Source organism: Meles meles, chromosome 1, assembly GCF_922984935.1.
Source record: "Meles meles chromosome 1, mMelMel3.1 paternal haplotype, whole genome shotgun sequence".
Taxonomy (NCBI): domain Eukaryota; kingdom Metazoa; phylum Chordata; class Mammalia; order Carnivora; family Mustelidae; genus Meles; species Meles meles.
The window spans coordinates 166,064,194-166,089,680 of NC_060066.1; the positions used below are offsets into that span (position 1 = coordinate 166,064,194).

Genomic DNA, 25,487 nt, shown 5'->3' on the forward strand with positions numbered 1-25,487 from the left:
AAGCAGGCTCCCTGCTGAGCAGAGAACCCGATGCGGGACTCGATCCCAGGACCCTGAGATCATGACCTGAGCCGAAGGCAGCGGCTTAACCCACTGAGCCACCCAGGCGCCCCGAATTCATGTCATTTAAACCTATACAACCATCACCGTAATCAAGGAAATGCATATATTAGATTTAGTTTCAAATGCTCATTATAGAATCATTCGTGGGCTTACAGATCACACAAGTATCTAGGCGTGTGTGCATCTGTACTCTTGAATATTCAATCTATTTATTTTACAAAGCCAATTATGATAACACCAGTTAATCAGAAAATCTAAGGAGGAAAAAAAACCCCCTCAAAACTTCTGACCACTAAAAAATGGTGCTGTATGCTAAAGCAGTCAAGCCAATTCCCAAAGAGGTCTTGCTTATTTTTCTAACCTCATACACTTGTGCCTTAATGAATGTACTGGGAATATGTCCTAATCCAATGATGCAGCATAGTAAAAGTCTGCAGAGAAACCCTGAATTTAATTTGTAATGAGCCTGGCCTCTCCTTTAACTCCTTCTTGCCTATATTTTCTACCCTTAATTATATCTGTGGTTTCATCTTGGGAGGCAGACTTGAACCACCAAAGGGAAAATAAAATTCTATGATGTCATTCATAATGTGCTATATTAAAGTTGCAAAGCAAAAATGCACATGCCCACCATAAAATGTTAACTGTTCAATTAAATTCATCCAATGAAAGAAATAAATGTTGCCTAAAGGTTTCACACCATCAAAAAAGCTCTTTCGTTCCACCTACCAGAATGCCTGGCATTGACCTGCCATTCATCCGTTCCCTAGTTCAGACAATGCCTGCCTTGGCATTTTTTTTTTAAAGACTTTAACGCCTTTGCTAATTGAGAGTCCATTTGAAAGAGGCAAGCTAATCATTTCGACTTATTAATAAGTACCATGTACCTCCTAAAAGGAGAATATCCTACATTTTCATCAACTAGAAGACAAAAGAGGTAAGGCATGGTAAGAAAACAATACTTAAAACTGCAATAAAAGTCTTTAAAATATCAGGTGTGCATGTTTATGCATATGTGTCTGTGTTTTGAGGAGAGAATTTAGACAGATGGAGGGGCACAAAAAAGTAAAACTCAAACTCTCATTTGATACGAGGATTATAGAACTATTAGAACTACAGAACTTTAATTTTAAAAAAGTTTTCACAGGGGTGCCTGCGTGGCTCAGTGGGTTAAGCCTCTGCCTTCGGCTCAGGTCATGGTCTCAGGGTCCTGGGATCGAGTCCCGCATTGGGCTTTCTGCTTGGCAGGGAGCCTGCTTCCTCCTCTCTCTCTCTCTCTACCTGCCTCTCTGCCTACTTGTGATCTCATTCTGTCAAATAAATAAATAAAATCTTTAAAAAAAAAAGCTTTCACAGATTTAGATAATATGCCATGATTTTGATGACAGTTATTCAACATACATTAAAAAAAAAAGGTACATGTTCTGCTAAATGAGAGACAAATGAGGATAAAGTTAAGTACAAGGCAGTGAGTGAACAGACTTTGTAGTTCAGTAAAGGAATTGAATTTGCTAGTATTTTTAAAAAGCTTTTATTTACTTATTTATATTAGTTTAAAAAAATTTTTTTAAAGATTTTTATTTATTTGACAGAGAGAGACACAGCGAGAGAGGGAACACAAGCAGGGGCAGAGAGAGTGGGGGCAGCAGGCTTCCTGCTGGGCAGGGAGCCCGATGCGGGGCTTGATCCCAGGATCCTGGGATCATGACCTGAGCCAAAGGCAGGAGGCTTAAGGACTGAGCCACCCAGGCGCCCCCTAGTTTTAAAAAACTTTTACTTATTTTTTTAAGCAGGCTGGGAGTGACAGAGAGAAAATCTTAAGCAGGGGCTGGCTTCATGCTCTTCGGGGAGCCTGAAGTAGGGCTGGATCTCAACCCTGAGATCATGACTGGAGTCAAAATCAAGAGTCAGACACTTAACCAACTGAGCCACCCAGGTACCCCTGTATTTGCTAGTATTAAATAAATTCATACTCCCCTACCTCTAATATCTGGTCACCAGCCCAAAGTCTTCCATCTCTGGCTGCTGCTCCTTCTTCATAGACTTCATGTATAACTATAGCGTCCTATAAAAAACAAATTCTTATTAATTTTCAACAACCATAAATGCTTCCTTACACAAACAACCAAACCATAGGCAGCAACCCATAATTTGCTCTTCGCTAATAATGTCATATTTTATTTGACCTAAAAGTAAACAAAACACGCAGTTACGATATATTCAGAGGTATCATTAATTTTTCCTAGGTTTATTATTTCATTCCTTCAGGACTGGCTTTGCCTAATATTTCAAGTTAAACTTCCCCATTGTGTTTTACTGTTAACCTGTACATTGCTGCTGTGTATGAACTTGAGGTGAACTATGTGTCCTTCTTATTTACATTTTATGGTATATTTTGGGACATGGTTTCAGGTATTTATTAGTATTCAAGGATTTGGCATAAATGTGTGGCCTGATGCAGGGGGTCTGTCAGGCCTCATTACTCAGGCAATGAAAGAAAAGAACTGAAGTGGAATGAAATGACCCTGGAGGACGAAGCATGGAGGAGGGGAAAGGGCGTTCATGAACCTAACTGTCAGACAGCTGTGGGTTCAAATTCTGACCTGCCGGTGTGTAACTCTGGGCAAATTAACTCCCGAACTTAGCATTCTGAGCCACAGAATCAGGACACTATCAAAGGTAGGGAAGTGTCAGCTGATGAACACAGATCATGGTTAGTGAATTTAAAAGATTCCTATCTTTTCAAATTAATAACCTTACATTTTTTATTATAAAAATAACACCTGTAAAGGACTCAAGCAAAACCACAGGGGGTAGTAAACTATGGAAGAGACCACCTCCCTTCCCCCGCCCCTCAGTCCCACACCCCAGAGACAATCCCCATCAGCAGTTTCCTAAAGACCCTGCAGACAGTTCACACCTGTACACCCATATACTGATATTGTATATATATATATAGGTTTTGGTGAGACTATTTAAAAAATATTCAATTGAATATGTTCATACAACTTTTCCCCTTCAGGCTGAGCACACAGGGGATTTTTTAAAAAAAATTATTTATTTATTTTGGGGGGAGGGAGAGAGAGATAGCATGAGTGGGAAAGGCAGAGGGAGAGGGAATCTGAAGCAGACAATAAGCTGAACACGGAACCTGACCTAGGGCTTGATCTGACAACCCTGACGTCATGACCCCGAGATCCTGACCTGCGCCGAAACCGAGAGTTGGATGCTAAACTGACTGCTCTACCCAGACACCCCACACGTAGGGGACTTTTATGAAGCTGAAAACTGAACCAGAAGTCATTGGATCTTTCTGTTGTTTATCAAACTGAGGGGCACTGAAAAAACGATGCTGAGAGGATCATGCCAGGTGTCTTGGAGGACTGCTGGGAGAGGAAAAGAGCTTCTGAGTGGAGACTAGAAACAGATCTGTGGGTCCCATGAGTGTGGATTTGAACCCTGCACTGCCCAGTGTTCCCCCATTTCCCACCCCCCCCAACACACACGCTGGTTGCAAGACCTTGCAAGCAGTGATTAAGGGGGGAGACTCTAGGCATAATGGATCCTACCTTGAAAGGAGTTCTGTGTCCCAAGCACTGGGGCTTGGAAGCAGCAGGATTTCTTGACTTGCGATCATAAAGGTCGGGGTAAGAGAGGGCTTGATGATCACTGGGAGGACTGATGATAATGACCAGGGGCCTACCAGTGACATCTGGGAGCTTTGTAAAGAAACCAGAACTCAAGAGTTTCAGAGGCCACCAAAATGACTGAGGTTGATTCTGCCTTAATCCAGAAATATGGAGCCTCAGAATCAGAATTAAATTGACAAGAAGTCAATGTAAAGAAATATTTCTAGCAAAAATAAAACAAGTAAGATAGAAAAGACCCAAACCCATTTTTTTTTTAAATTTTTAAAAATTTACTTGAGAGAGCGAGCAAGTGCACAAACAGGGGAAGGGGCAGAGGGAGAAGCAGGCTCCCCACTGAGCAGGGATCCTGATGTGGGGCTTGATCCCAGGACCTTGGGATCATGATCTGAGCTGAAGGCAGATGCTTAACCGACCTAGGTGTTCCCCAAATCTATTTTCTTCTTCTTTTTTTTTTTTTTGAAGATTTTATTTATTTATTTGACAGAGAGAGATCACAAGTAGGCAGAGAGGCAGGCGGGGGTTGGGGGGAAGCAGGCTCCCTGCTGAGCAGAAAGCCCGATGTGGGGCTCGATCCCAGGACCCTGGGATCATGACCTGAGCCAAAGGCAGAGGCTTAACCCACTGAGCCACCCAGGCTCCCCTAAATAAAATCTTTATTTTTTAGATTTTATTTATTTATTTATTTATTTGACAGATCACAAGTAAGCAGAAAGGCAGGCAGAGAGAGGTGGGGGGGAAGCAGGCTCCCTGCTGAGCAGAGAGCCCGATGCAGGGCTCCATCCCAGGACCCTGGGATCATGACCTGAGCCGAAGGCAGAGCTTTTAACCCACTGAGCTACCCAGGCGCCCCCTAAATAAAATCTTTAAAAGAAAGATTTGATTTAGTTATTTGAGGAGAGAGAATGAGAGCAAGCGAGCATGAGAGGGGTAAGGTCAGAGGGAGAATCAGACCCCCTGCTGAGCAGGGAGCCCGATGAGGGACTCAATTCCGGGACTCCAGGATCACGACCTGAGCTGAAGGCAGTCGCTCGGCCAACTGAGCCACCCAGGCACCCCAATAAAAAAAGAAATATATTGTTTCTCAAATTTTTCCAAACTCATGGCCGATGATCTGTCTGGTCCTTGAGTCTGTGTGGGCAAAGTGCTCATTTATTCCTTCCCTTGACTACTGCTGTGATTTCTCTTAAAGTTATCAATGAGAATACAAGAACACATGAGACACATTGAACTATCAATAGAAAAAAGTCACATTTCTTACAATGTGCCTGTGTGCTGAAAGTGTGTTGTGACGCTATGGTTCTGGACAGCTGTATGAACTGGGGGTGCTAGAGGTGAGAAGTGGGGCCAACAGCTAAGCTAGAAATGCAGGCTGGTGAACTGAAGAGAAAAATGGATTTGTTTTTCTAAACTTACATGCTTCATGAGGCAGGACAGAATAATATTTAAAAAAAAAAGACAATGCACTGAGGTATTTTAGGCAGCTATTTGACAAGGCAACATGAAAATTTTCTTTCTTTCTACTTTGAAACAATTGTGATTGGATGAAATAATGGGTCATTAATGAAAGGCTGCCCTTTATTGTTTAAAATAAAAAATCTGGAGTTGATTATACATGTGATTCTTATCTCCTCAGTGTATATCCTCTTAAATGTTAATGCTCTTGAAGCTATTCACGCAAAACTGCTTGTTGGCACAGTTGTGAGTGGCTGCTCTCCCACTCCTCTCTCCACAAATTTAAATAACATTCCTTCACCCTAGAATACCTCAGTGACTCTGTCTACCAATATCAATGACGACTTCTAAAACTCATCTATTCCAGAAGCAGCGTATTCATCATTTCCCTGTGGGTGGGCTGCTGGCTTTCACGGAGGAGAGACTACAGAGATAAACGATTATGAGCTGGGTCTCTGAAGTCAGATTTCTTAGTTCAAACTGGCCCTGCTACTTTTGGCCATCGGGCTTGGGAAGACTGTTAACCCCTCCAGGCCTTAGCTTCCTCATGTTTATATGGTTTTAACAATATTATCTATACATAAAGCTTTATGTACAGTGCCAGCACATAGTAAGGAAGTGAGAACATCTCATTATATTTAATGCCTCCGTGCCAAAGTTGGCGCATGCTTCCCATTCATGCCACTCAATCCTCATAACAAGAAAGCAAGTGCAGGATTATTGGTCTCATTTACAGTTCCGGGTGTGGAGGCTCAGAAGGATTCAGACTTGACCAGGTCTTTGCCGCTTCTAAGTAAAAAAGATCAAATTCCAACTTGGGACTGTTTAACACCAAAGCCTGTGTTCCTACCACTACTGCAAGCGTCTCATCTGTTCTGAATATTTTATTTTGCACTTGTATAAAAGCTAACTTGGGATTTTCCATATGGCATCAATTCTGCTGAATTATTGTCTCCTCAACTCCACAGCAAAAAACCTTAAGGGCATGAGCTGATCATTTTATAGAGAGTGAACAAAAAGACAACTGTGGAAGTGAAAATTGAAGACTTTGGCTTAATGAGGTGGGGTGATGATCTATGGACCTCACTTGCTAGTGTTGGTACCTGGTTAGGGGGTTTGCACCATACAAAGCATGATGGGTAAGCCCCCTCCCTAATCCAACACGGAGCCTCGCTCCTAATTCTGTTATTCTTGTCTCTTTCCTTCATTTTTTCCCCCCATCCTCTTTCTGCTTACCCAGATTATTCACTGAACGATTCTTTCTATAGGAGCAGATATAAAAGAAAATTATATACACGTGATGCATTGATGTTTTGATCAAAATGACCCAGAAAGAGGAGGCCACCAAGGTATGTCATAATCTTATCCTAATCCAACCAAGCTTCTCTCTCTCTCGTTCTTTTTTTAAATCCCAACCCAGCTTCTAATGGCAAAATATTAGTGATATACAACTAAAATGCCCTTCATGTGAATTTCCAGGGGATTTACTTTAGCTCCAAGAGCGTTTTTTTTAAAAAAAAAAAAAAAAACAAAACCCTGAGATCACACCCTGAGATCACCACCTGAGCCGAAATCAAGAGTCGGATGCTTAACCAGCTGACTGAGCCACACAGGTGCCCCTCAAAGAGCAATTTAAAAAGGCAAGGGTGAGGGACTTAATTATCACTGAGTCCCTTGAAAATCACAAATTCCTCCAAAGGGATTTAAACTCTGCATTGCTGTTCAAGAATTTCATAACAGCGGGGGGCCTGGATGGCTCAGTCGTTAAGTGTCTGCCTTCGGCTCAGGTCATGATCCCAGGATCCTGGGATCGAGCCCCACATCAGGCTCCCTGCCTGGCTCCGTTTCCCACTCCCCCTGCTTGTGTTCCCTCTCTCGCTATGTCTCTCTCTGTCAAATAAATAAATAAAATCTTTAAAAGAAAAGAAAAAAAAATTTCACAACAGGCAGTAATGGACCCTTAGAGTCAAAGTCATCAGACACTTCAGCCCATCTGCTATCACTTTACTGTTCAAACTGCTGACAAGTAGGCAGAGCAACTCATCAACAAACTAATACTCAGCAAACCGCAATTTTATTTTTTATTCTTTTTAAAGATTTATTTATTTGACAGAGAGAGAGACCACAAGTAGGCAGAGAAGCAGGCAAAGACAGAGAGAGAGGGAAGCAGGCTCCCTGCTGAGCAGAGAGCCCAATGTGGGACTCGATCCCAGGACCCTGAGATCATGACCCGAGCCGAAGGCAGCGGCTTAACCCACTGAGCCACCCAGGCGCCCCCGCAATTTTATTTTTGTCACCACAGGCCCAGAACCCTTGAAGAAGCTATGTGTTAGGAAAAGCAACTGTGGGTCTCCTGTGGACGGAAGAGTATCCATAAGCACTCCTGGGTGCGTGAACTCTTCCCCAGAATGAGATTTTATACATTTCTAGATATTCAGTGGATTGTTTCAGTAAGCATTTCAGAGCAAAACTTTGATAAAGAATTATGTTGTAGATATTCCTATAAGGGACCATGTATATATAGCTTAATTTTACTGCTTGTAGGCATGCTTTACCTAATTCGATCACTCTAGAATTAAATCCAATCTTTGCCATACTTATAAAGCCCCCGCCCCCATTCTCCTCAAAAAAATCCTAAGGGACATTTTAATTATGAAAAAATTCACATTAAATTTCACACTTATGGGGAAAACATATTACCAGGGATCCCCAAAGAGTGTTATGTCTTATTTCCCTGCTTTATGGGAAAAATCCCTCCTAATAAGAAAGACCCATGAGGACCAAAGAAGGATTAAAAAGATTGTATATAAAATGGGCATTGTTTTTCGTCTGGAAGAAATCTTGGTTCAGATCTGTGGTCTTAGAGGAGTAATGCTTCTTTTAAACATCATTTAATAGAGTTCCCCCTCTGAGGCTGTTGCTGTTCAGAAATGATACAGACATGTCTTCTGTACAGTAGATGACTTTCCCAGCAGGAAGGCCAAACCAATGAGGGGTGATCATATTGTGGGGGTAGTAAAATGCTCGGTACAGTGCTGTGCAAATCAAAACAACGTTCACCTCTACACCGAAAACCACATGGAGAGGTATTAAGTTACTGATTTGGGATGTCTACTGCTGTTAGAGAGTTTAAAAGGAAAAGTGTGGGTTAAAACTGCAAAAGAACATTTCACTCTGAACAAAGTTGACTCTACTTATGTAAGTAAAGGGTTGAGTGTCTTTAGAACATGATGCTTTTCTGTCTCAAACCCTTTGCACAGATTCTTTGGGCGGGGGGAGAATAAAACCCAAACAAACCAAAAAACCAAGCTTCCCTACTATATTTTAATCACACAGATATAATCACATTAGAATGTGATTTGGAAAAAAGTGGGGGGCAGTATGGTGTGGAAGGAGGAGAGAAGGACCCAGGGCTGGGAGTGAAAGGAGATAATTTTTCTCATAGCTCTGACTGGCCCATTTTGCAAGTGGATCTACATAAACTGCTCAGTTCATGACACTTATCAGTGCAGCACAGAGCTGAAATACACGGTTTCTAAAATCATTCCACCTCTAAAACTTTAGACCTCTGTGAACTCATACATAGCGCAAAGTGGAGGAAGCCACTGTTTTATGCAGACACAAAGACCCTACCTAAGAATTATGAGCCCTCCTTCTAAATGGCAGACCAGAAGAATCCCAACTCTTACAGGCTTACAGAGATCAGTCTGGGGACTTGGGGGGGGGGGTGGTGGTGGCTATTTTATTAGCTATCTTTTGCTGCAAAACTTTAGTGACTTAAAACAAAACTAACCATCTGTTTGTCTATGATACCATGGGCTGGCAATTTGGGCTGGGCTCAGGGGCAAGTCTGCTGTCTGCTGTCTCAGCTGGGTTCACATGGGTTTGTAGTCAGGTTGGCGGGGGGCTCTGCCGGGATAGTTAGGCCCCTCTCGCCCAAAGCACTCTTTCCAAGGTGTGTTATCCTCCAGGAGGCCTCTCCAGGTCAGGCTTGTCTGCAAGGCAGCAGTCTTTCAAGAGGACAAGAGTTAAACTGTAAGGCCTTGAGGCTAAGCCTTGGAGGTCATTCAAAGTTACTTTCACTACTACTGGTCAAAGGAAGTCAACTGGCCAGCTCGGATTCAAGGAAACTGGAAAGAGCTGCACAAAATTTATGATCAATTTTAACCTCCTACAGACTCTGTCAGGTCTGCCAGAGGAATTTTCCAGCCTGTAAACAATGGAAGGCAGTAACATACAGTGGGAATACTGGCTATGGCCACATAAACCTGTGTTCAGAGTTGAGTTCTGCCACTTACTATGGCTTTGTGATACCTCTATTAAGGTATTTAACCTCACCAAAATAGTGTTCCCATCTCTGTCAAATGGAATAAATCCTACCTTTTAGGGTTTGAGGATGAAATGAGATTATGTATATAATGTCAAGCAAAGTGTAGGCCAAACAGATGTTGAATAATTGCTAATGAGGATTTAGCAACACATACATATCTCAGGTTGAAAAGAGCCTACATGGGACATGAAGGAAAGAATGTATGCCAGAGTGGTCAAAATTCACCATTCTAAGGATGAATGACACCAGTCTCAGTCCATTTTTCAATTTCTGTTTTTCCTATAATTTATGGTGAACCAAGAATACAACAGATTGCTCCTTTTTCTTTCTTTTTTCTTTTTTTTTTAAGATTATATTTTTAAGTAATGTCTACACCCAACATGGGACTTGAACTTACAACACTGAGATCAACAGTCACGTACTCTGTCAACCGAGCCGGCCAGGGGCCCCCTGACTGCTTCTTTTCAAGAAAGATTATGCTACAGTATATTTTAGGTTCTTCTTCTTCTTCTTCTTCTTCTTTTTTTTTTCTTCTCTTTCTTTTTCAGAGGGAGAAAAAGAGGGGCAGGGCAGAGGAACAGGGAGAAAGAATCTTAAGCAGGCTCCAAGCCCAGTGCAGAGCCCAACCTGTGGCTTGATCTTACAGCCCTGAAATCATGACCTGAGGTGAAATCGAGAGTCATAATGGACGCTTAACTGACTGAGCCACCCAGGCGCCCCTTCAGGTTATGCTTTCTGAAGTCATGGGCTGCTCAGGGCTAAGGCCAAGGGACCATCTGAATGCAAATAAGATCTAAGCCAGACCGCAAAAGTTCTGTTACCAGGTATTTTGATCTTTTTGTTTTCGTAAAGTATAGTTGGTCTTCACTGTTTATGGATTCCGTATTTGCAAATTCACTCATTCCCCCAAATCAATGTTCCTGGTGCATTCATAGTCATTTGTGGACAAGGGCAAAGTGCTGAAAAATTTCAGTTGCCTGATTCACTTGTTCCCAGCATAAGTAGAACAAGGTGACATGTTGCCTTTGTGTTTCAGCTCTCATATTGTGAACAAGCATCTTTTTTGTGGTCTTTTTAGTGCCACATGTTTTGTATTTCTATGCTTTTTGTTTGTGTTTTGCTGTTTAAAACATCTCCCAAGTACAAGACTGAAGTGTTGTCGTATGTTTCTAAGCAGGAGAAGGCTGTGATCTGCCATATGGAAAAAATACATGTGTTAGATAACTTGTTCATTTATGAATTTATGAATGTGTTGCTGGCCATGAGTTCAATGTTAATGAATTAATAAAAGATATTAAAATAACCTATCTTTAAAAAGTAACACACGTAGAACAAGGTTATGTATTTATTGACTGTCAAAATGTTCTGACCAGAGGAATCCATCCCTGAAAGTAATGGTTCAGTATTCACTAACTCAGTGTTTGCTATGACTTTATAGAACACAATTACCATGAATAAGAAAAACTGACTGTACTTCCTACTGCTGCTTTGCCCTGGTGATACTGTCCTATAACACAGCTGGGAAGTCTAACGTGAAAGGACATACAGGTAGAAACGCAAACATGGGCTATCTATGATAGGGATGGAAGGACTCCTGTCAACAAAGGCAGGTCTCTGTTTTCCCTGCTATCGTGGGCCAGTAGGTTGATTAGCCCAAGGATGGAAGACTGCATGCATTTTTCTCACTATAGGATGTGTTATTATGCTTACATTCCATGTGTTTTGTAGATAAATGTATTTTTGAACCCATTACGAAGGTAAAGGGCAAATAAGATTCAAGACAAGTTGCAAAGATGCTAATCTTCCCCACCTTCAAGCCCTCTGCTTTGATGCAAGGGTATCTGGCATACCCTTGCTGATTCATGAGAAGCAAGACGTTAAGAGATTACTTTCAGGGGTCCCTGGGTGACTCAGTCAGTTAAGTGTCTGCTTTTGGCTCGGGTCATGGTTCCAGGGTCCTGGGATCAAGCCCAAAATCGGGATCCCTGCTCCATGTGGAGCCTGCTTCTCCCTCTCCCTCTGCCTGCTGCTTCCCTTGCTTGTGCTCTCTCTCTCTCTGTCAAGTAAATAAATAAAATAGTTTTTAAAAATGTTGTGGATGAGGGGCGCCTCGGTGGCTCAGTGGGTTAAAGCCTCTGCCGTTGGCTCAGGTTATGATCCCAGGGTCCTGGTGATGGAGCCCCGTGTTGGGCTCTCTGCTCAGCAGGGAGCCTGCTTCCTCCTCTCTCTCTGCCTCTCTGCCTACTTGTAATCTCTGTCTGTCAAATAAATAAATAAAATCTTAAAAAAAAAATGTTGTGGATGAATGCCACTGAAATAATACCTTTGACTAAATAACCCACAGTGGTTATGGTTACACATATATATAAAAAAATTTATATCTATAAATGTAAATATAAATATGTATTTATATAAGAGTTACATAAATATAATAGTTATATATTATACTGATTCATATATAAATATTACATATAAATTTTATATACAAATAATATAAATGATATATTATTAAATATAAATTAATTATAATAAATTATAATATAAAATATATAGAAAACAAAAATAGTAAATTAAATTATATATATAGATATAGATTACTTTCAATATCTCGTAAGAACACACAGGACTTGAGGCAGAATGTCGCCAATAAATGCCATATTTATTCTAAGATGACTTTTTTCTCATCTTATCTTATTTTGTTAAGATTTTACTTATTTGAGAGGAAGAGAAAGTCAGAATGTGAGCACAAGCAGGAGTAGCAGGCAGAGGGAGAGGTAGAAGCAGGTTCTCTGCTGAGCAAGGAGCCCAGTGTGGGACTCACTCCCAGGACCCTGGGATCATGACCTGATCTGAAGGCAGAGGTTAATGACTGAGTCACCCAGGTGCCCCTCTTTTATTTTAATTTCATAATTTGGATGAATCTCAGAATCAAGTGTACATTCAATATACACTTTTCTACCATGGACATAATAAAATATTACTGCTTTAGAAGAAGTACAATATTTGTCAAACTGATAGAGTTTTGCTTGCCAACTTCATAGGCTGAATAATCATTTCTGTTCAGAAAACCTGGAGAAGCCACAACCATACAAGGGAAGTCAACAAGAGTCAAAAGAACTTACACTTCGAATCACACTTTGTGAAATCTGGATACTCTAATAAATTAGTGTTCACTACACAGATTTTCTATGAATCTCAAAACATGGTCTTCAACTAATCCCCATAAAACTCTGCTACAAAAGGAACAAAGGCTGAGTTTCTATATCTTAATCTCAATTTATTCATTTATTCTAATACGCTTTAGGTAGAGTATGAAGATTCATACCTACCAAACCCTCCAAGAGAAAGAAAGGGGACCACAATGTTCAGCACCCACTATTTTGAAATGCTGAAATTTTCTTGGGTAATAAACCATAGGCAAAATAAATGATTGTTAAACCAGCAACACTAGTGGCTCTTGATTAAAAGTATGGATTAAATGATCAGTTACATAGGAAATAGTAACAGCAATGTGTGTGTGTGTGTGTGTGTGTGTGTGTGTGTGTGTGTGTGTGTGTTAGAGCAATGGAGTATATAAGCTATCCTAAAACTCAAGCTCAGGGATTGCAAACTTCTGCACACTATAGGTAACTAAAATGCGGAATGAAAATCACAGCAATAAAACAGCTAATATAAGAATTGCAATGAATATATAAAAAGTTTCACATTTTAAGACACTGAAAAGCTTTCCCCTCTCAAACTTAGAGAAGAAGCTGTTTTATATTTACTTAAAATGGAGTTCCCTTGCCAAGACTGACTTAGCAAAAGGTTGATACTCACCAACATGAATATAATTTTTCATACTGAAATATAGATTTTAAGGAAATGGGATAATATTTGCATTATATTTTATAAGTCCCTATAGTTCCATCTGGTCCTTATTTATCTAAACTTTACTCAGCTTGCATAATATTTTTGCTTACAGTCATATTCTATAAGATCAGAAATGCCCAAATCTGGAAATTCAGAGGTACTATTCGTTAACATTCTTTCAGTGTGATTCATAGACTTTTTGCAAACTCTGCTTTGATTTTAAAATAAAACTAAAGTAATAAGATGTTTTGTGTAAAAATATATGACTTAAGCAATAATGATAAAAGGAGCCTAGCTTTGGGGGATTACACGCCAAAGCAAACCACACTCCTCATGAAACAGACCGTGCAAAGTTCATTTGAAGGGGAATAGCAAAATAAAACACTTAATCAAATGTAAAATAGTTTTCTATTCTGCTTGCTTTAAAAAAATACCTAGTGGTTTAAATTGCTACAGTTCCACATTTAAATGGTCAAAAGCAGTAACAGCTAAACAATAGCATGCGACATGGTGAATCAGGATTATGTGAGGTCACTGCAGAGCTGGACACATGGTTAGAGCTAAAAGACTGGTATTTTTCACTTCAGTTTCTAGATGGATGACTTTACCACACAGCATCCAAATGTGATAGTCCTGCTACCTCGATGCTTCTTGCTAATGTATCTCTCCCATTTATAGAACGGTTGTTTAATGACACTGAATTAAATTGGTACTAGATCAGGTGGGGAATAAAATACTGATGTGAAATATGGAGAGAAATCAGATTTGCAATCTGCCATTCCCAGGCCTTCTAAAGATTCCAAGTATCGGGACGCCTGGGTGGCTCAGTCGGTTAAGCTGCTGCCTTCAGCTCAGGCTATGATCTCAGAGTCCTGGGATCGAGTCCTGCATCGGGGTCCTTGCTCCGCAGGGAGCCTGCTTCTCTTTCTACTTCTGCCTGCCATTCTGCCTGCTTGTGCGTGCTCTCGCTCTCTGACAAATAAGTATATAAATAAAATCTTAAAAAAAAATATTCTGAGTATCTAAATTTTCCAATCTACCCTGGGCATTCACTGACCTCAATTACAAAATGATGGTACTGAGAATATAAAGACAAAACAAATGCCTTAGTCTAATTGTTTTCCTCTTACAAAGAGACAAGCTTATCTTCAGCCCAGAGGAACCACACAAGTGTAACAACGAGGGCTTATATTCATAAACTTAACCTTTCCAAAAGTGATAACAATGACTAGCTTCCATAAAACAAAATTAAACAATAATTAAACCTATTCTCTAGTTCAAAAAACTCAAAGACATTTTAAGAAATTCGTGAGATGGGAATATAAAAAGAGAGAATTTCCTTAGACTGCCATAACCTTGAGAAAGAGAATTATCAATGTAAATGTTCCTGCCTGATTAAAAAATAAAGCCTAATAATAATATCCTTGCAAATGCCTGCATTTGTCAAAATATTTCTTGAGATTCAGCATTCATTACAAAGTTCATTCCACCTTTGCCCAACTGATGTTTAGAAAATCCTTCCTTGTGAAAACTGTTTTTCACCAAGCCCTTTGGAAGAACCTGTTGTTATCCCTCATTCACAATAAGATAACCTTACATGTTTGCAGAGAATTGTCATTGTCCCCTCTGATCTTCTTTTCCCAACTCTACTTAGTTCTTCCTTGCCATGATGTGGTTTCAACAATGTCCTTGTCGACTACGTCGTCATACCCAGAAATGAACAGAATACTCTAGCTACAGTTAAAACTGATCAGGGAAGGGGCGCCTGGGTGGCTCAGTGGTTTAAGCCGCTGCCTTCGGCTCAGGTCATGATCTCAGGGTCCTGGGATCGAGTCCCACATCGGGCTCTCTGCTCGGCAGGGAGCCTGCTTCCCTCTCACTCTCTCTGCCTGCCTCTCTGCCTACTTGTGATCTCTCTCTGTCAAATAAATAAATACAATCTTTAAAAAAAAAAAAACTGATCAGGGAAGCAATCCAGACACATCTAATAAAACATGCAAATGTCTCGAAAGGAATGGAAAGAGGCCAGCCTGGCCGGAGGCCGGAGTGGCTCTCAGAGGCTAGACAGTCCTATTTCTACGTGGGCAAGGCACTGTAAGGGGGCGCTAAAGGTACAAAATACATAAAACGGGGCTATTCTCAAGATACTCCGGGTCTGGTGGGTGAGAGGAATAACTCCCTTCTACAGGTGAAGGTCGATGGCATACAGTGGTAGCCCTAGAAAAGGAGACCAGTCGTGTGGCTTTGGAGTTGGATCATCGCATTGACCTCAACTGGACCAACTGCTAGCATTAAGTCCTTGGAGAAGGACTTACCTAACTTACCTGCGTCTCCATTTCCTCATCTGTTAAATGGGGATAATACTGCTCCCTCTTCTATAGGGTTATTGTGAGAATTAAGTAAGAGGATACATATTAATTACATATTAAGAAGAGTATCAAATCACTTTTTAAAAGTGTGATGCTGACAAATACTTAAATATGCAGAAACAAAGTCTTGTTTCTCAGTGTGCGGCCGATGTATCAAAGACAGACATATGGGGGCACCTGGGTGGCTCAGTGGGTTAAAGCCTCTGCCTTCAGCTTGGGTCGTGATCCCAGGGTCCTGGGATCAAGCCCTGCATCATCAGGCTCTCTGCTCAGCGGGGAGCCTGCTTCCCCCCTCTCTCTCTGCCTGTCTCTCTGCCTACTTGTAATCTCTGTCTGTCACATAAATAAATAAAATCTTAAAAAAAAAAGACAGATATATGAAGGGAGCTGAGGATGTATTTTAATATGAATGTTAAACAATAATCAATAGTAACTGAACTCATGGGGTGCCTGGGTGGCTCAGTTAGTTAAGCATTTGCCTTTGACTCTGGCCATGATCCCAGGGTCCTGGGATTGAGCCCCACGTTGGGCTCCCTGCTTCTCTGTCTGCCCCTCCCCCAACTCCTGCTTGTGGTCTCTCCCCACCTCTCAAATAAATAAAATATTTTTTTTCAAAGATTTTATTTATTTATTTGACAGATAGAGATCACAAGTAGGCAGAGAGGCAGGCAGAGAGAGAGAGGAGGAAGCAGGCTACCTGTTGAGCAGAGCCCGATGTGGGGCTCGATCCCAGGACCCTGGGATCATGACCTAAGCTGAAGGCAGAGGCTTTAACCCACTGAGCCACCCAGGTGCCCCAATAAATAAAATATTTTTAAAAAATAGCAACTGAATTCAGTATACAGGTACTGGAAAAAGTCTTTTATATTCTTTACCTTATTAATCCACATACCAACCTTAAGAGGTGGATTTTGTTGTCACTGCCACTGCACAAACGAAGAAGCAGATTTAACCTAGAAGGGTTAAGTTACTTGTCTAAGGCCCTACAGTTAGAGATCTGGGATTCGGATGCCATAGAATCAGCGTCATTACTCAGCCTATTAGATCTGATATGAAACACTGTCTACAGTCTGGGACCTCTGGCGATGGTAACCAGAGAAAGGAAAGCGCACAGAGTGAGGGTCCTGGAGAAACTTTCGTCATCCTTACTGCACTTCACTTGTTCGATCCCAAGGACAGTCCCAGTCTGCCAATACCCTGAGATAAAAGATTTAAGTTCTTCTTTCTCTTCTCTAGAAGTCCCAAGGCTGGTCATAAAATAACCCCAACAAAATGACACTGGGGAACTGCGTTTTACTTCTTCTGAGGACACTAGAGAGAAAACTCGTCAGCAAGCAAACATTTCAGAGAAGGGGGGATTTAAGGGTTCAGGGAGAGGCTTCGGAAATGTGTGCTGCGCATAAAGGTAAGAGTCCTCAGTCTTTCTTTTGGCAGAACACGTCGAGTCTTCTGAGCTGCAAGACTTCATGTAAACTAGCACTCCAAGACCAAAAAGAGTGGTGGTGGTGGTGGGGAGAGGGAGGATGATGGGTGGGTGGGTGGATGGACGGACAGAAGGAGATATGAATAAATATACTACCTATTTGATACCTTATGTGGTTTCCTTGCTGTGTGCCCCTCTAAACTCAAATGTAGAAACTCTAATGCCCAAAGTGATGGTATTAGGAGGTAGGGCTTTTTTGGAGGCGATTAGGTCATGAGAGCATTGTCTTCATGAATGAAATTAATGCCCTTATAAAAAAGGTCTCACCGAGGCTCCTTTTACTATGTGAAGATATGAGAAGTCTCTACAGCACAGAAGAGGGCTCTCATCTGACCATGATAGCACCCAGACCTTGGACTTCCAGCCTCCAGAACTGTGAGAAATAAATTTCCGTTGTTTATATGCCACCCAGTCTGTGGTATTTTGTTAACAGCAGCCTGGATAAACTAAGAAACTGGCTTACAAGAAACATATAAAAACTAATCCATATTAATTAAATCTAGAATGTGTGTACTATAGTTCCCCTCCCTCCCCTCCTTTCTTCCTGTAGGCAGGGCTTGAACTTGAGACCCTGAGATCACTACCTGAGCTGAGATCAAGAGTTGGACGCTTAACTGACTCAGCCACCCAGATGCCCGCAGTTGTACCTTTTTCTACTTTCCAGAGAAAAATCCCTATTTTAGTAGTCCTTATTAGGATTTTTCATTGGTTGGTCCCTTATATTAGACCATAAACACTGAAGGTTGTAGAATGAGCTTGACTGAGCGTGTAAGGACAGGGTTATTTCACTCAATTTTATGTCCTCCGCACTAAGGGCAGCCTTTAAGCCAACATATGTAAGCTATCATAGAAGAGCCACGTTCACCAAAAGGAGAAGATTAAAACAACAGAGGCAGAAGTCTGTCATTGACAATTGGGTCCAGGTGCACTCGTAAACCTTCCGAAGAGGCTCACCCTCACCATTATCTTGGTATTTTAAAAGGCCCATTCAGAAGACTGGCTGCAAACACAATGGGATGCTAAGTGAGATCTCCCTGTCTGATCTCAGAAACCATCTGCCTTGGCTCCAGAGTAATTATTTATAGCAGATAGGACTGATGTGGTGTCAAGACCAAGTCCCAGAGGCTCAATTCCTCCAAAGATGGCAAACGTATCTGTTGGATACACAACAAAGAGGGCCCAGAAACCCTAATTGGGCAGCTTGGAGCAGATGCTTAAGAAGGCTCACCAGCACTCAGAATGTGCTCTTCCCCACCCCGCCCCCATCTGAGCTGAAGTGAGGGTGTGTCACAAAATCAAATGTGCAAAGACATGTGCAAAGGTACTTCGGTCAGTGGGTCAACACTGTCCACAATTTCCCTTCAGATGCTCTCATCTTCATTTGCTAACTTCCGGCTGGCTGGCTGCAGTCCCGTGCCCTGAACTGGATAATGGGACCTGGAGTGTCAACGAGGCTGCATAGTCCACGTCAAAATTTGGAAGGACAAACAGATCTCCACTGTGGTAAACAATGCTTGTATTTGTTGAAGCACCTTCCGCCCGCCCCTGCTGTTCAGCTTCACCAAAAACGACACGGCTATATATAACTTGTGAGTCGAACTTACAGCTTTTGACGAGGTACCTGAGGTTAAGAAATAAAAGCTGTGTCCCATTTCTCATTTTTAAGTGGTACTTATCCTTCCAAGGACAATGGGATTTACAGTCTCATAAGGCAGAACTATAGATTACGAACTTCAGAATGCTGTTAAAGAATTTGGGGGGGGTAGGGAGTGGATGGGGCTGCCTCGTGGTGGCCAGAGAAGCAGAAGCAGAGCATGCCAGTTAGCAAACAGCCTCAACAGGAAGCAGCAGGTGATGTGAGCAGTGGAGGCCCCCAAGCCGGCAGCCGGGAGCACCGGTGTAGGCACCAGGGAAGACCCCAGAGCAGCACGGGCGCAGTCACCCAGGTTTTCTAAGCCACCCATGTAAAGCCAAATCAGATTAATAACAAAGCCAAAAAAACAAAAACAAAAACAAAAAAACCAGCTAGTAAACTCATTCAGCTGGGTTTGAATGGTATGGGATCTCGTACTGGAAAAACAATTCCCTATTTCCTACGAGGAATCTGGTTCTGCCTATTTTAAGTGGTACAGACTTAGATTTGCAAAAGATAAATCAGAGGGTTACATCTTTTTTTTTTTTTTTTTTTTAAAGATTTTATTTTTTATTTATTTGACAGAGAGAGATCACAAGTAGGCAGAGAGGCAGGCAGAGAGAGAGGAGGAAGCAGGCTCCCCACGGAGCAGAGAGCCCGATGCGGGGCTCGATCCCAGGACCCTGAGATCACGACCCGAGCCGAAGGCAGCGGCCCAATCCACTGAGCCACCCAGGCGCCCCAGAGGGTTACATCTTCATGAAAGAATTCACTATAGAGTCTCCTTAAAATGTAATTTCCCTGGTTCATTTCAAATACAGATTTATATGAATTCAGTTTTTTCAATATTCAGGAGTATCTCTTTGGAAAAATCAGAAAACAGGCTCTGGAGGGGAGAAAAAGACAATATCCAGGGTCGGCCAATAGTTTCTGCATACTACCTCAAAGGCCTTGGGATGACAATTTATACATAATATGCTTTAAAAATATTTAGTACGTATATATATTCACTTCTTTACGACCCCCAAACTTTTCTGCATTTCTCATTATCTGGTTTAGAAAGCTATCTGTTCAGCTTCTGTCACTGAGGCAAGCGGCAAACTTTTCTTCAGAAGTTTCCCTTCAAGTGGTCTGGTCTAGGCAATATTTTTAAACCATACTTAAATCTCACCCCACGAGAGGGTGGGAGCTATAAATGGCTACTGAGCTAGTTAGCTCCAGGTGTTCGCAGTTTCATCCAAGCTCATGAACAAATATCCTCATGTATGCACGAAGCCATACACAGCAGGCCGTGCCTGCACAGGCAAAGGGAGAAAAATTCAGGAAATAAATTATCCTGAGATCAGGAGAGAAGTTACAGCAATACTTTAATCAAGCGGATGGAGATAAAATCCTTTAATAAATAAACCCCAGCATCTAAGCACAGTCCTGTTTAGGTCGTGCACTAGCGGGGTGTGTGGTGCCGTCTTCGCTAGATTGGGTGGGACAGGAGTGTGGGAGGAAGGGCTGAGACCAGGGGGCCGGCAGAAGGCACCGAAACCCAGGTTTCTGCTGCACTGGTGGTTCTTGAGATGCCTAGCACTTTGGGGGCCTCATAGGTACTACAGGAAAATATAACGAGATCTCCTTACCTCCTGACAATACTAATGTGGAATTATCATACTCTGGACAAAAATGAAAATTATTTTTACTCATCATATTACACGTTTTATCTGTAAGTCTGGCATATGTAATCTATTCCTTATGAAATAAAAATGGGCAAAAGAAATACCAAAATATTCACTTAAAAATGTATTTATTAAGAGGAAGCCTCGTCTCTAGGAAGAGCAGGATGGGTTTGGAGGGCAGGGCTAGGGTGAAAGGGTTGGAGGAGGATTTGCTTTCTACCTTACATCCCTTGTATCAATTTATCTGAGTATAATATGTATGCATGACCTATTAAATATATATGCATTGATTCATCACATTTTTATAAATCAAAACAAAGGAAGTTAAAAAAATGGTAATGAGCCGTAACATCAAAATATACTAAATAGGGCACCTGGGTGGCTCAGTGGGTTAAGTGTCTGACTTTAGATTTTGGCACAGGTCATGATCTCGGGGTTGTGAGATCAAGCTCTGAGTGGACGTGAAGGCTGCTTAAGATTCTTTCCCTCTGCCCCTTCCCCTCTCTTATACACACACACACATACACTCACACCGAATACTCAAAGATCTGTCATCCAGGCGAAAACTAACATTTCAGACTAATTTTTTAAAAAAATTCTGAGTAGACATGAACATGGTTAGAATAAAGAAAAACCTAAACTGTTATGCTAAAATAATTGATATATATTTTTATCTAGCATTCCATGAAATAATAATGATGACCATAATAATGACAGTTCATACTTACTTTATACTTAGCATGTACCAGACACTGGCCTAAATCCTGTTTTTGTTTTTGTTTTTTTTTATTGTTTAGTTTGTAATTTAGCAGATTTTAGAGAGAAAGGGTGAGTATGTGTGTGAGCTGGGGGAGGGGAAGGAGAGAATCTTAAGCAGACTCCATGTTGAGCATGGAGCCTGACTCGGGCTTGCTCTCACGACCCTGAGATCATGACCTGAACCCAAATCAAGAGTTGGACACTTCACCACTGACTGGGCCACCCAGGTGGCCCTAAATCCTATTATAATGTTTCTAAATGTGGCTACAATGTTGTTAATCTAATAAGCATTTATTTAAAAAAATGCTCAACGTAGAGAAAATCCTGGAGAAATTGAAACACTGAGAGAAACTTCAAAGCTGGCCAGAATATACACGCGTGTCTGTAATTACGTTTTCTTCCACACCACGAAGAAGCCAAATCTTCCACAAAAGTGATAAAGGCCAGAATAAGGCTGAAAAATAAACTGTGACAGCGGATACACGTCACTTCTAGAACTTACCAACGGCGTGTCTTTTCCTCCCACAATGCTGAGACCAAGACCTGAACGTCCCTTGGATATTTCTATAATCATCTCCTGGCCAGGAACAATGGGACACGTGGCAGGGTCCACTGACAGAGGGGCCTGGAAACCACCTGGAGAAGGACGAAACAGAATGATGGGCAAATAGGAGAGGCAGCCCAGCGTGCATACTTCATTAGTTGGGGAGTACACGGTTTGCATGTGTCTGTCATTTCACTCTTTTCCTGCTAAGCACCATGGAGGAAAGACCTGGGTCCTTCACGTCCATTCAGGAAGGGATGAAACCCGACATTTTGGGGATGAAAACAGTAACTACCCTCCTTACTCAATCAACTATTTTAAGTATACTTGAAATTTTTTTAATCTTAAAATATACCCTGAAAACTCGTACAGTAAGATGTAAGATGATTAGGAGCTGCTTTGGTGGCTCAGTTGGTTAAGCAACTGCCTTCGGCTCAGGTCATGATCCCGGAGTCCCAGGATCGAGTCCCACATCAGGCTTCCAGCTCCATGGGGAGTCTGCTTCTCCCTCTGACCTTCTCCCCTCTCCTTCTCTCTCTTCCTCTCTCTCTCTCTCTCTCAAATAAATAAAATCTTTTAAAAAATGTAAGATGATTAGATGATTAAGTACATACAGGTGTATGTTATAATGAAAATGAAGACTGCTATGACAGAAGATTCTGGGTTACAGTTAGAAGATACCAAGAAGAATTAGTGCTTAAACACTTTCAATAAAAGCATATCATGAATTAAGATATATAAAGGAATTCATCAATAAAGTATCATGTGGCTAAAAATAAGAATTATCTAACAACGATCCCAAAATATATACATGGTTTAAAAAAAAAAAGTGTTATAAACACAACATTCAAGAACTAACTGCTGGGTCCATAGCTGAAAAACTTGTTATTGCTATTTTATAAAGATTTACTTTTTACTTTTTAGCTCTATTGACTCGCCAGCCAGGTGCCCCAAGGTTTACTTTTAAAAATCGTTGTTTTATTTTATTTATTTAATTTTCTTAGGTAGGTTCCACCGCCAGTGTGGGGCCCAGCATGGGGCTTGAACTCACACCCTGAGATCAAGACGTAAGCTGAAAACAAGGGTTGGTCACTCAATGGACTAAGTGGAAAAAAAATATTTACTGGCTAGGAAAAAATGTTTAATACAACCCTTTTATCTAGCATAATTTCTACATGTGTGCATTTTCCAAGTGACTGAACCTAACCAACTGAAAAATCAAAATATTCAAAATGTTAGCTTCAAGAGCTTCTTGTACAATAACAGCATCCAGAGATGATCATCTTCTTTGACAACTAAGTTTGATTATCCTGAGTACCCATTCTTAAGCTGGGGAAGAGCTTAGTTAAGGGCTGATAATAAAGGGCCCCACCTGCTGGTCAGCAGCGCTAATGCACCGGGCCCAGCCTGAGATTCACAAAGCTCATTAAACAGCTGCACAAGTGCGGGCCCCCAAATCCTGGCCTGCAGGCTAAAAATGATTTTCACATTTTCAAAAGTTTGGGGGGGAAAAAAAGAAAAATAACATTTCAAGACATGTGAAAATTACATGAAATTCAAATTTCAATGTCCATAAACGAAGTTATATTGGAACACAGCCCTGCTAATCCATTTACTTCCAGTCTATGGCTGTTAGCACCCTGCGACCGCGGAGCTGAGTCGTTGCAACAGAGACCATATGGTCGGCAAGCCTTAAATATTTACTATCTGGCTCTTTACAGAAAAAGTTTGCCAATCCCTGATATTAAACAAAAGGAAACAGGCTCTAGGTAAGCCTGTGGAGCGTTCTGCTCTGACTCAGTAATAATAATAATAATAAAGCAGGTTCTGGAGTGGTGGGGACATGCATTTAAGCTCCCAAGAATGGAATTAATAGGTGGGTGAAATGGAGGCTCATTCTTCAGCCAAAAAATGCATGTAACGAGCCGCATTCTAATAGGAAGTAAATGAACAATGTGTGTGAGGTGCCCAGTCCAGCAGCTGGTGTAACGTGGCAGGCATACAGTTACTCTTTCTGACCCCATGGAATTTATTAATCTAATGGCCTCCTAGTTAAGAGTGAGAAATTTAGTGATACAACCTCGGTAACAATAAAAAATGCCCTATTAGAAGGAGAATATTAAATTAGAAACCTAATTTGACTCTAGATCTTTTGGCAGCATGTGCATTTCACACTCCATTTTCCATTCACTTACACTAAAAACAATGTGCAATAGTGCATCATTTCATGAATGCTTTACAAAGTTTATCCTCCTGTAAACGACTATTGTAGCCTCTCTTTTTATTTTAATTAATTAATTAATTAATTAATTTGACAGACAGAGATCACAAGTAGGCAGAGAGGCAGGCAGAGAGAGAGGGGGAAGCAGGCTCCTTGCTGAGCAGAGAGCCTGATGTGGGGCTCGATCCCAGGACTCTGAGATCATGACCTGAGCGGAAGGCAGAGGCTTTAACCCACTGAGCCACCCAGGCGCCGCTAGTATAGCCTATTGAGTGAGAAGAGAGGACAGAGTCAGAGATGCTGGGGATGGCACTTCTCTTCCTCCACTTCTGTCTCACCCTAGCCAGTCCTGAGTTAGTGCTGGTATGTATTGTTCCCAAACAGCCCAGCCCGAAGCCTGACAGATCGAGCCCCCAATAAATGTTTGGTAAGTAGAGGACCGAATGAGTAGAATTTCCACAGATTAAATTATGGGAGATTAATTTCTGTTACCAAGATATAAATATGTGATGCATTTTATCAAAACTCAATGGGTCTACATGGTGGTTGCTGTCTTAGTAAAAGGCCAGGTGGTGAGTATTTTGAGCTTTATAGACCACACATTCCTTGCTGAAATACTCAATTCTATCCTTATTGTGTGACGGGGACAACAGGTAAACAAATGAGTATTCCAATAAAATTTTATTTGTGGACATGGAAGTCTGGGTTTCAGAGAATTTTCATGAAATGTTCTTTTGACTTTTTCCAACCCTTTAAAAATATGAAAACTGTTTTTAGCTTGCAGACCATACAAAAACAGATGGTAGGCCAAATCTGACCCAAAGGTCATAGTCTGCTGACCACATTAAGTATTTTAGCAAAAATCCAGTATTTTAGAATAATACAGGCTTGCTAAAGTTTTTGAGTTAATATTTATGAAAAAATATGCACAAGACAAATACATAAAGGTGTCAGGCCTATTAAATTCATGCAGGGGTGTGCTTTGCCACTGGTGAGCACGTGTTTGAAAAAGGCTACTTTTATTTGTTTTTTACGGACTTATATCACGTAAAAGCAAAGTGGAAATACTCATTATTCATTCTGAAATTCTATTTCAACTGCCAGTCAGCATAATTCATGCCAGGAATTCAAAGAGAGAAAGTGAATACTCATGTCTTCAAGCACTGAAAATTAACAGTCTTCAAATAACTTACATCAACATATGCAAGGCTAACAATTTGACTGAATATGATTTTTAGGAGATAATACTCACATACCAAACACAATCTTTTGGAGAGATTACAGAATAATTTGTAAGCCTCATGTGTAAACAGTATTTACTGAGGGCCTTTTTTGTTCTAGCACCTTCATACTCAATAAGCAACAGGCAATCACAGTAGCAGGTGAGGAAAATGGTGGCCTGGCCAAGACTTGGAGCTAAGGAAGCAGAGGAGGGGTATGGAGCCAGGCTTCCCGACTCCTGGT

General features: G+C 41.3%; 1 protein-coding gene across 6 annotated transcripts in view; it reads right to left on the reverse strand.

Annotated features, from left to right (window-relative positions):
- PATJ (PATJ crumbs cell polarity complex component) overlaps nt 1–25,487 on the reverse strand; it is a 366,180-nt gene that overhangs the window by 39,819 nt on the left and 300,874 nt on the right. For all 6 annotated transcript variants that reach the window (XM_045999612.1, XM_045999585.1, XM_045999595.1 and 3 more), the window contains 2 exons: nt 21,761–21,894; nt 2,045–2,128 (listed from right to left, as the gene is read on the reverse strand). In XM_045999612.1, the coding sequence (XP_045855568.1) occupies nt 2,045–2,128; nt 21,761–21,894 (218 nt within the window). The remainder of the gene's footprint in view (nt 1–2,044; nt 2,129–21,760; nt 21,895–25,487) is intronic.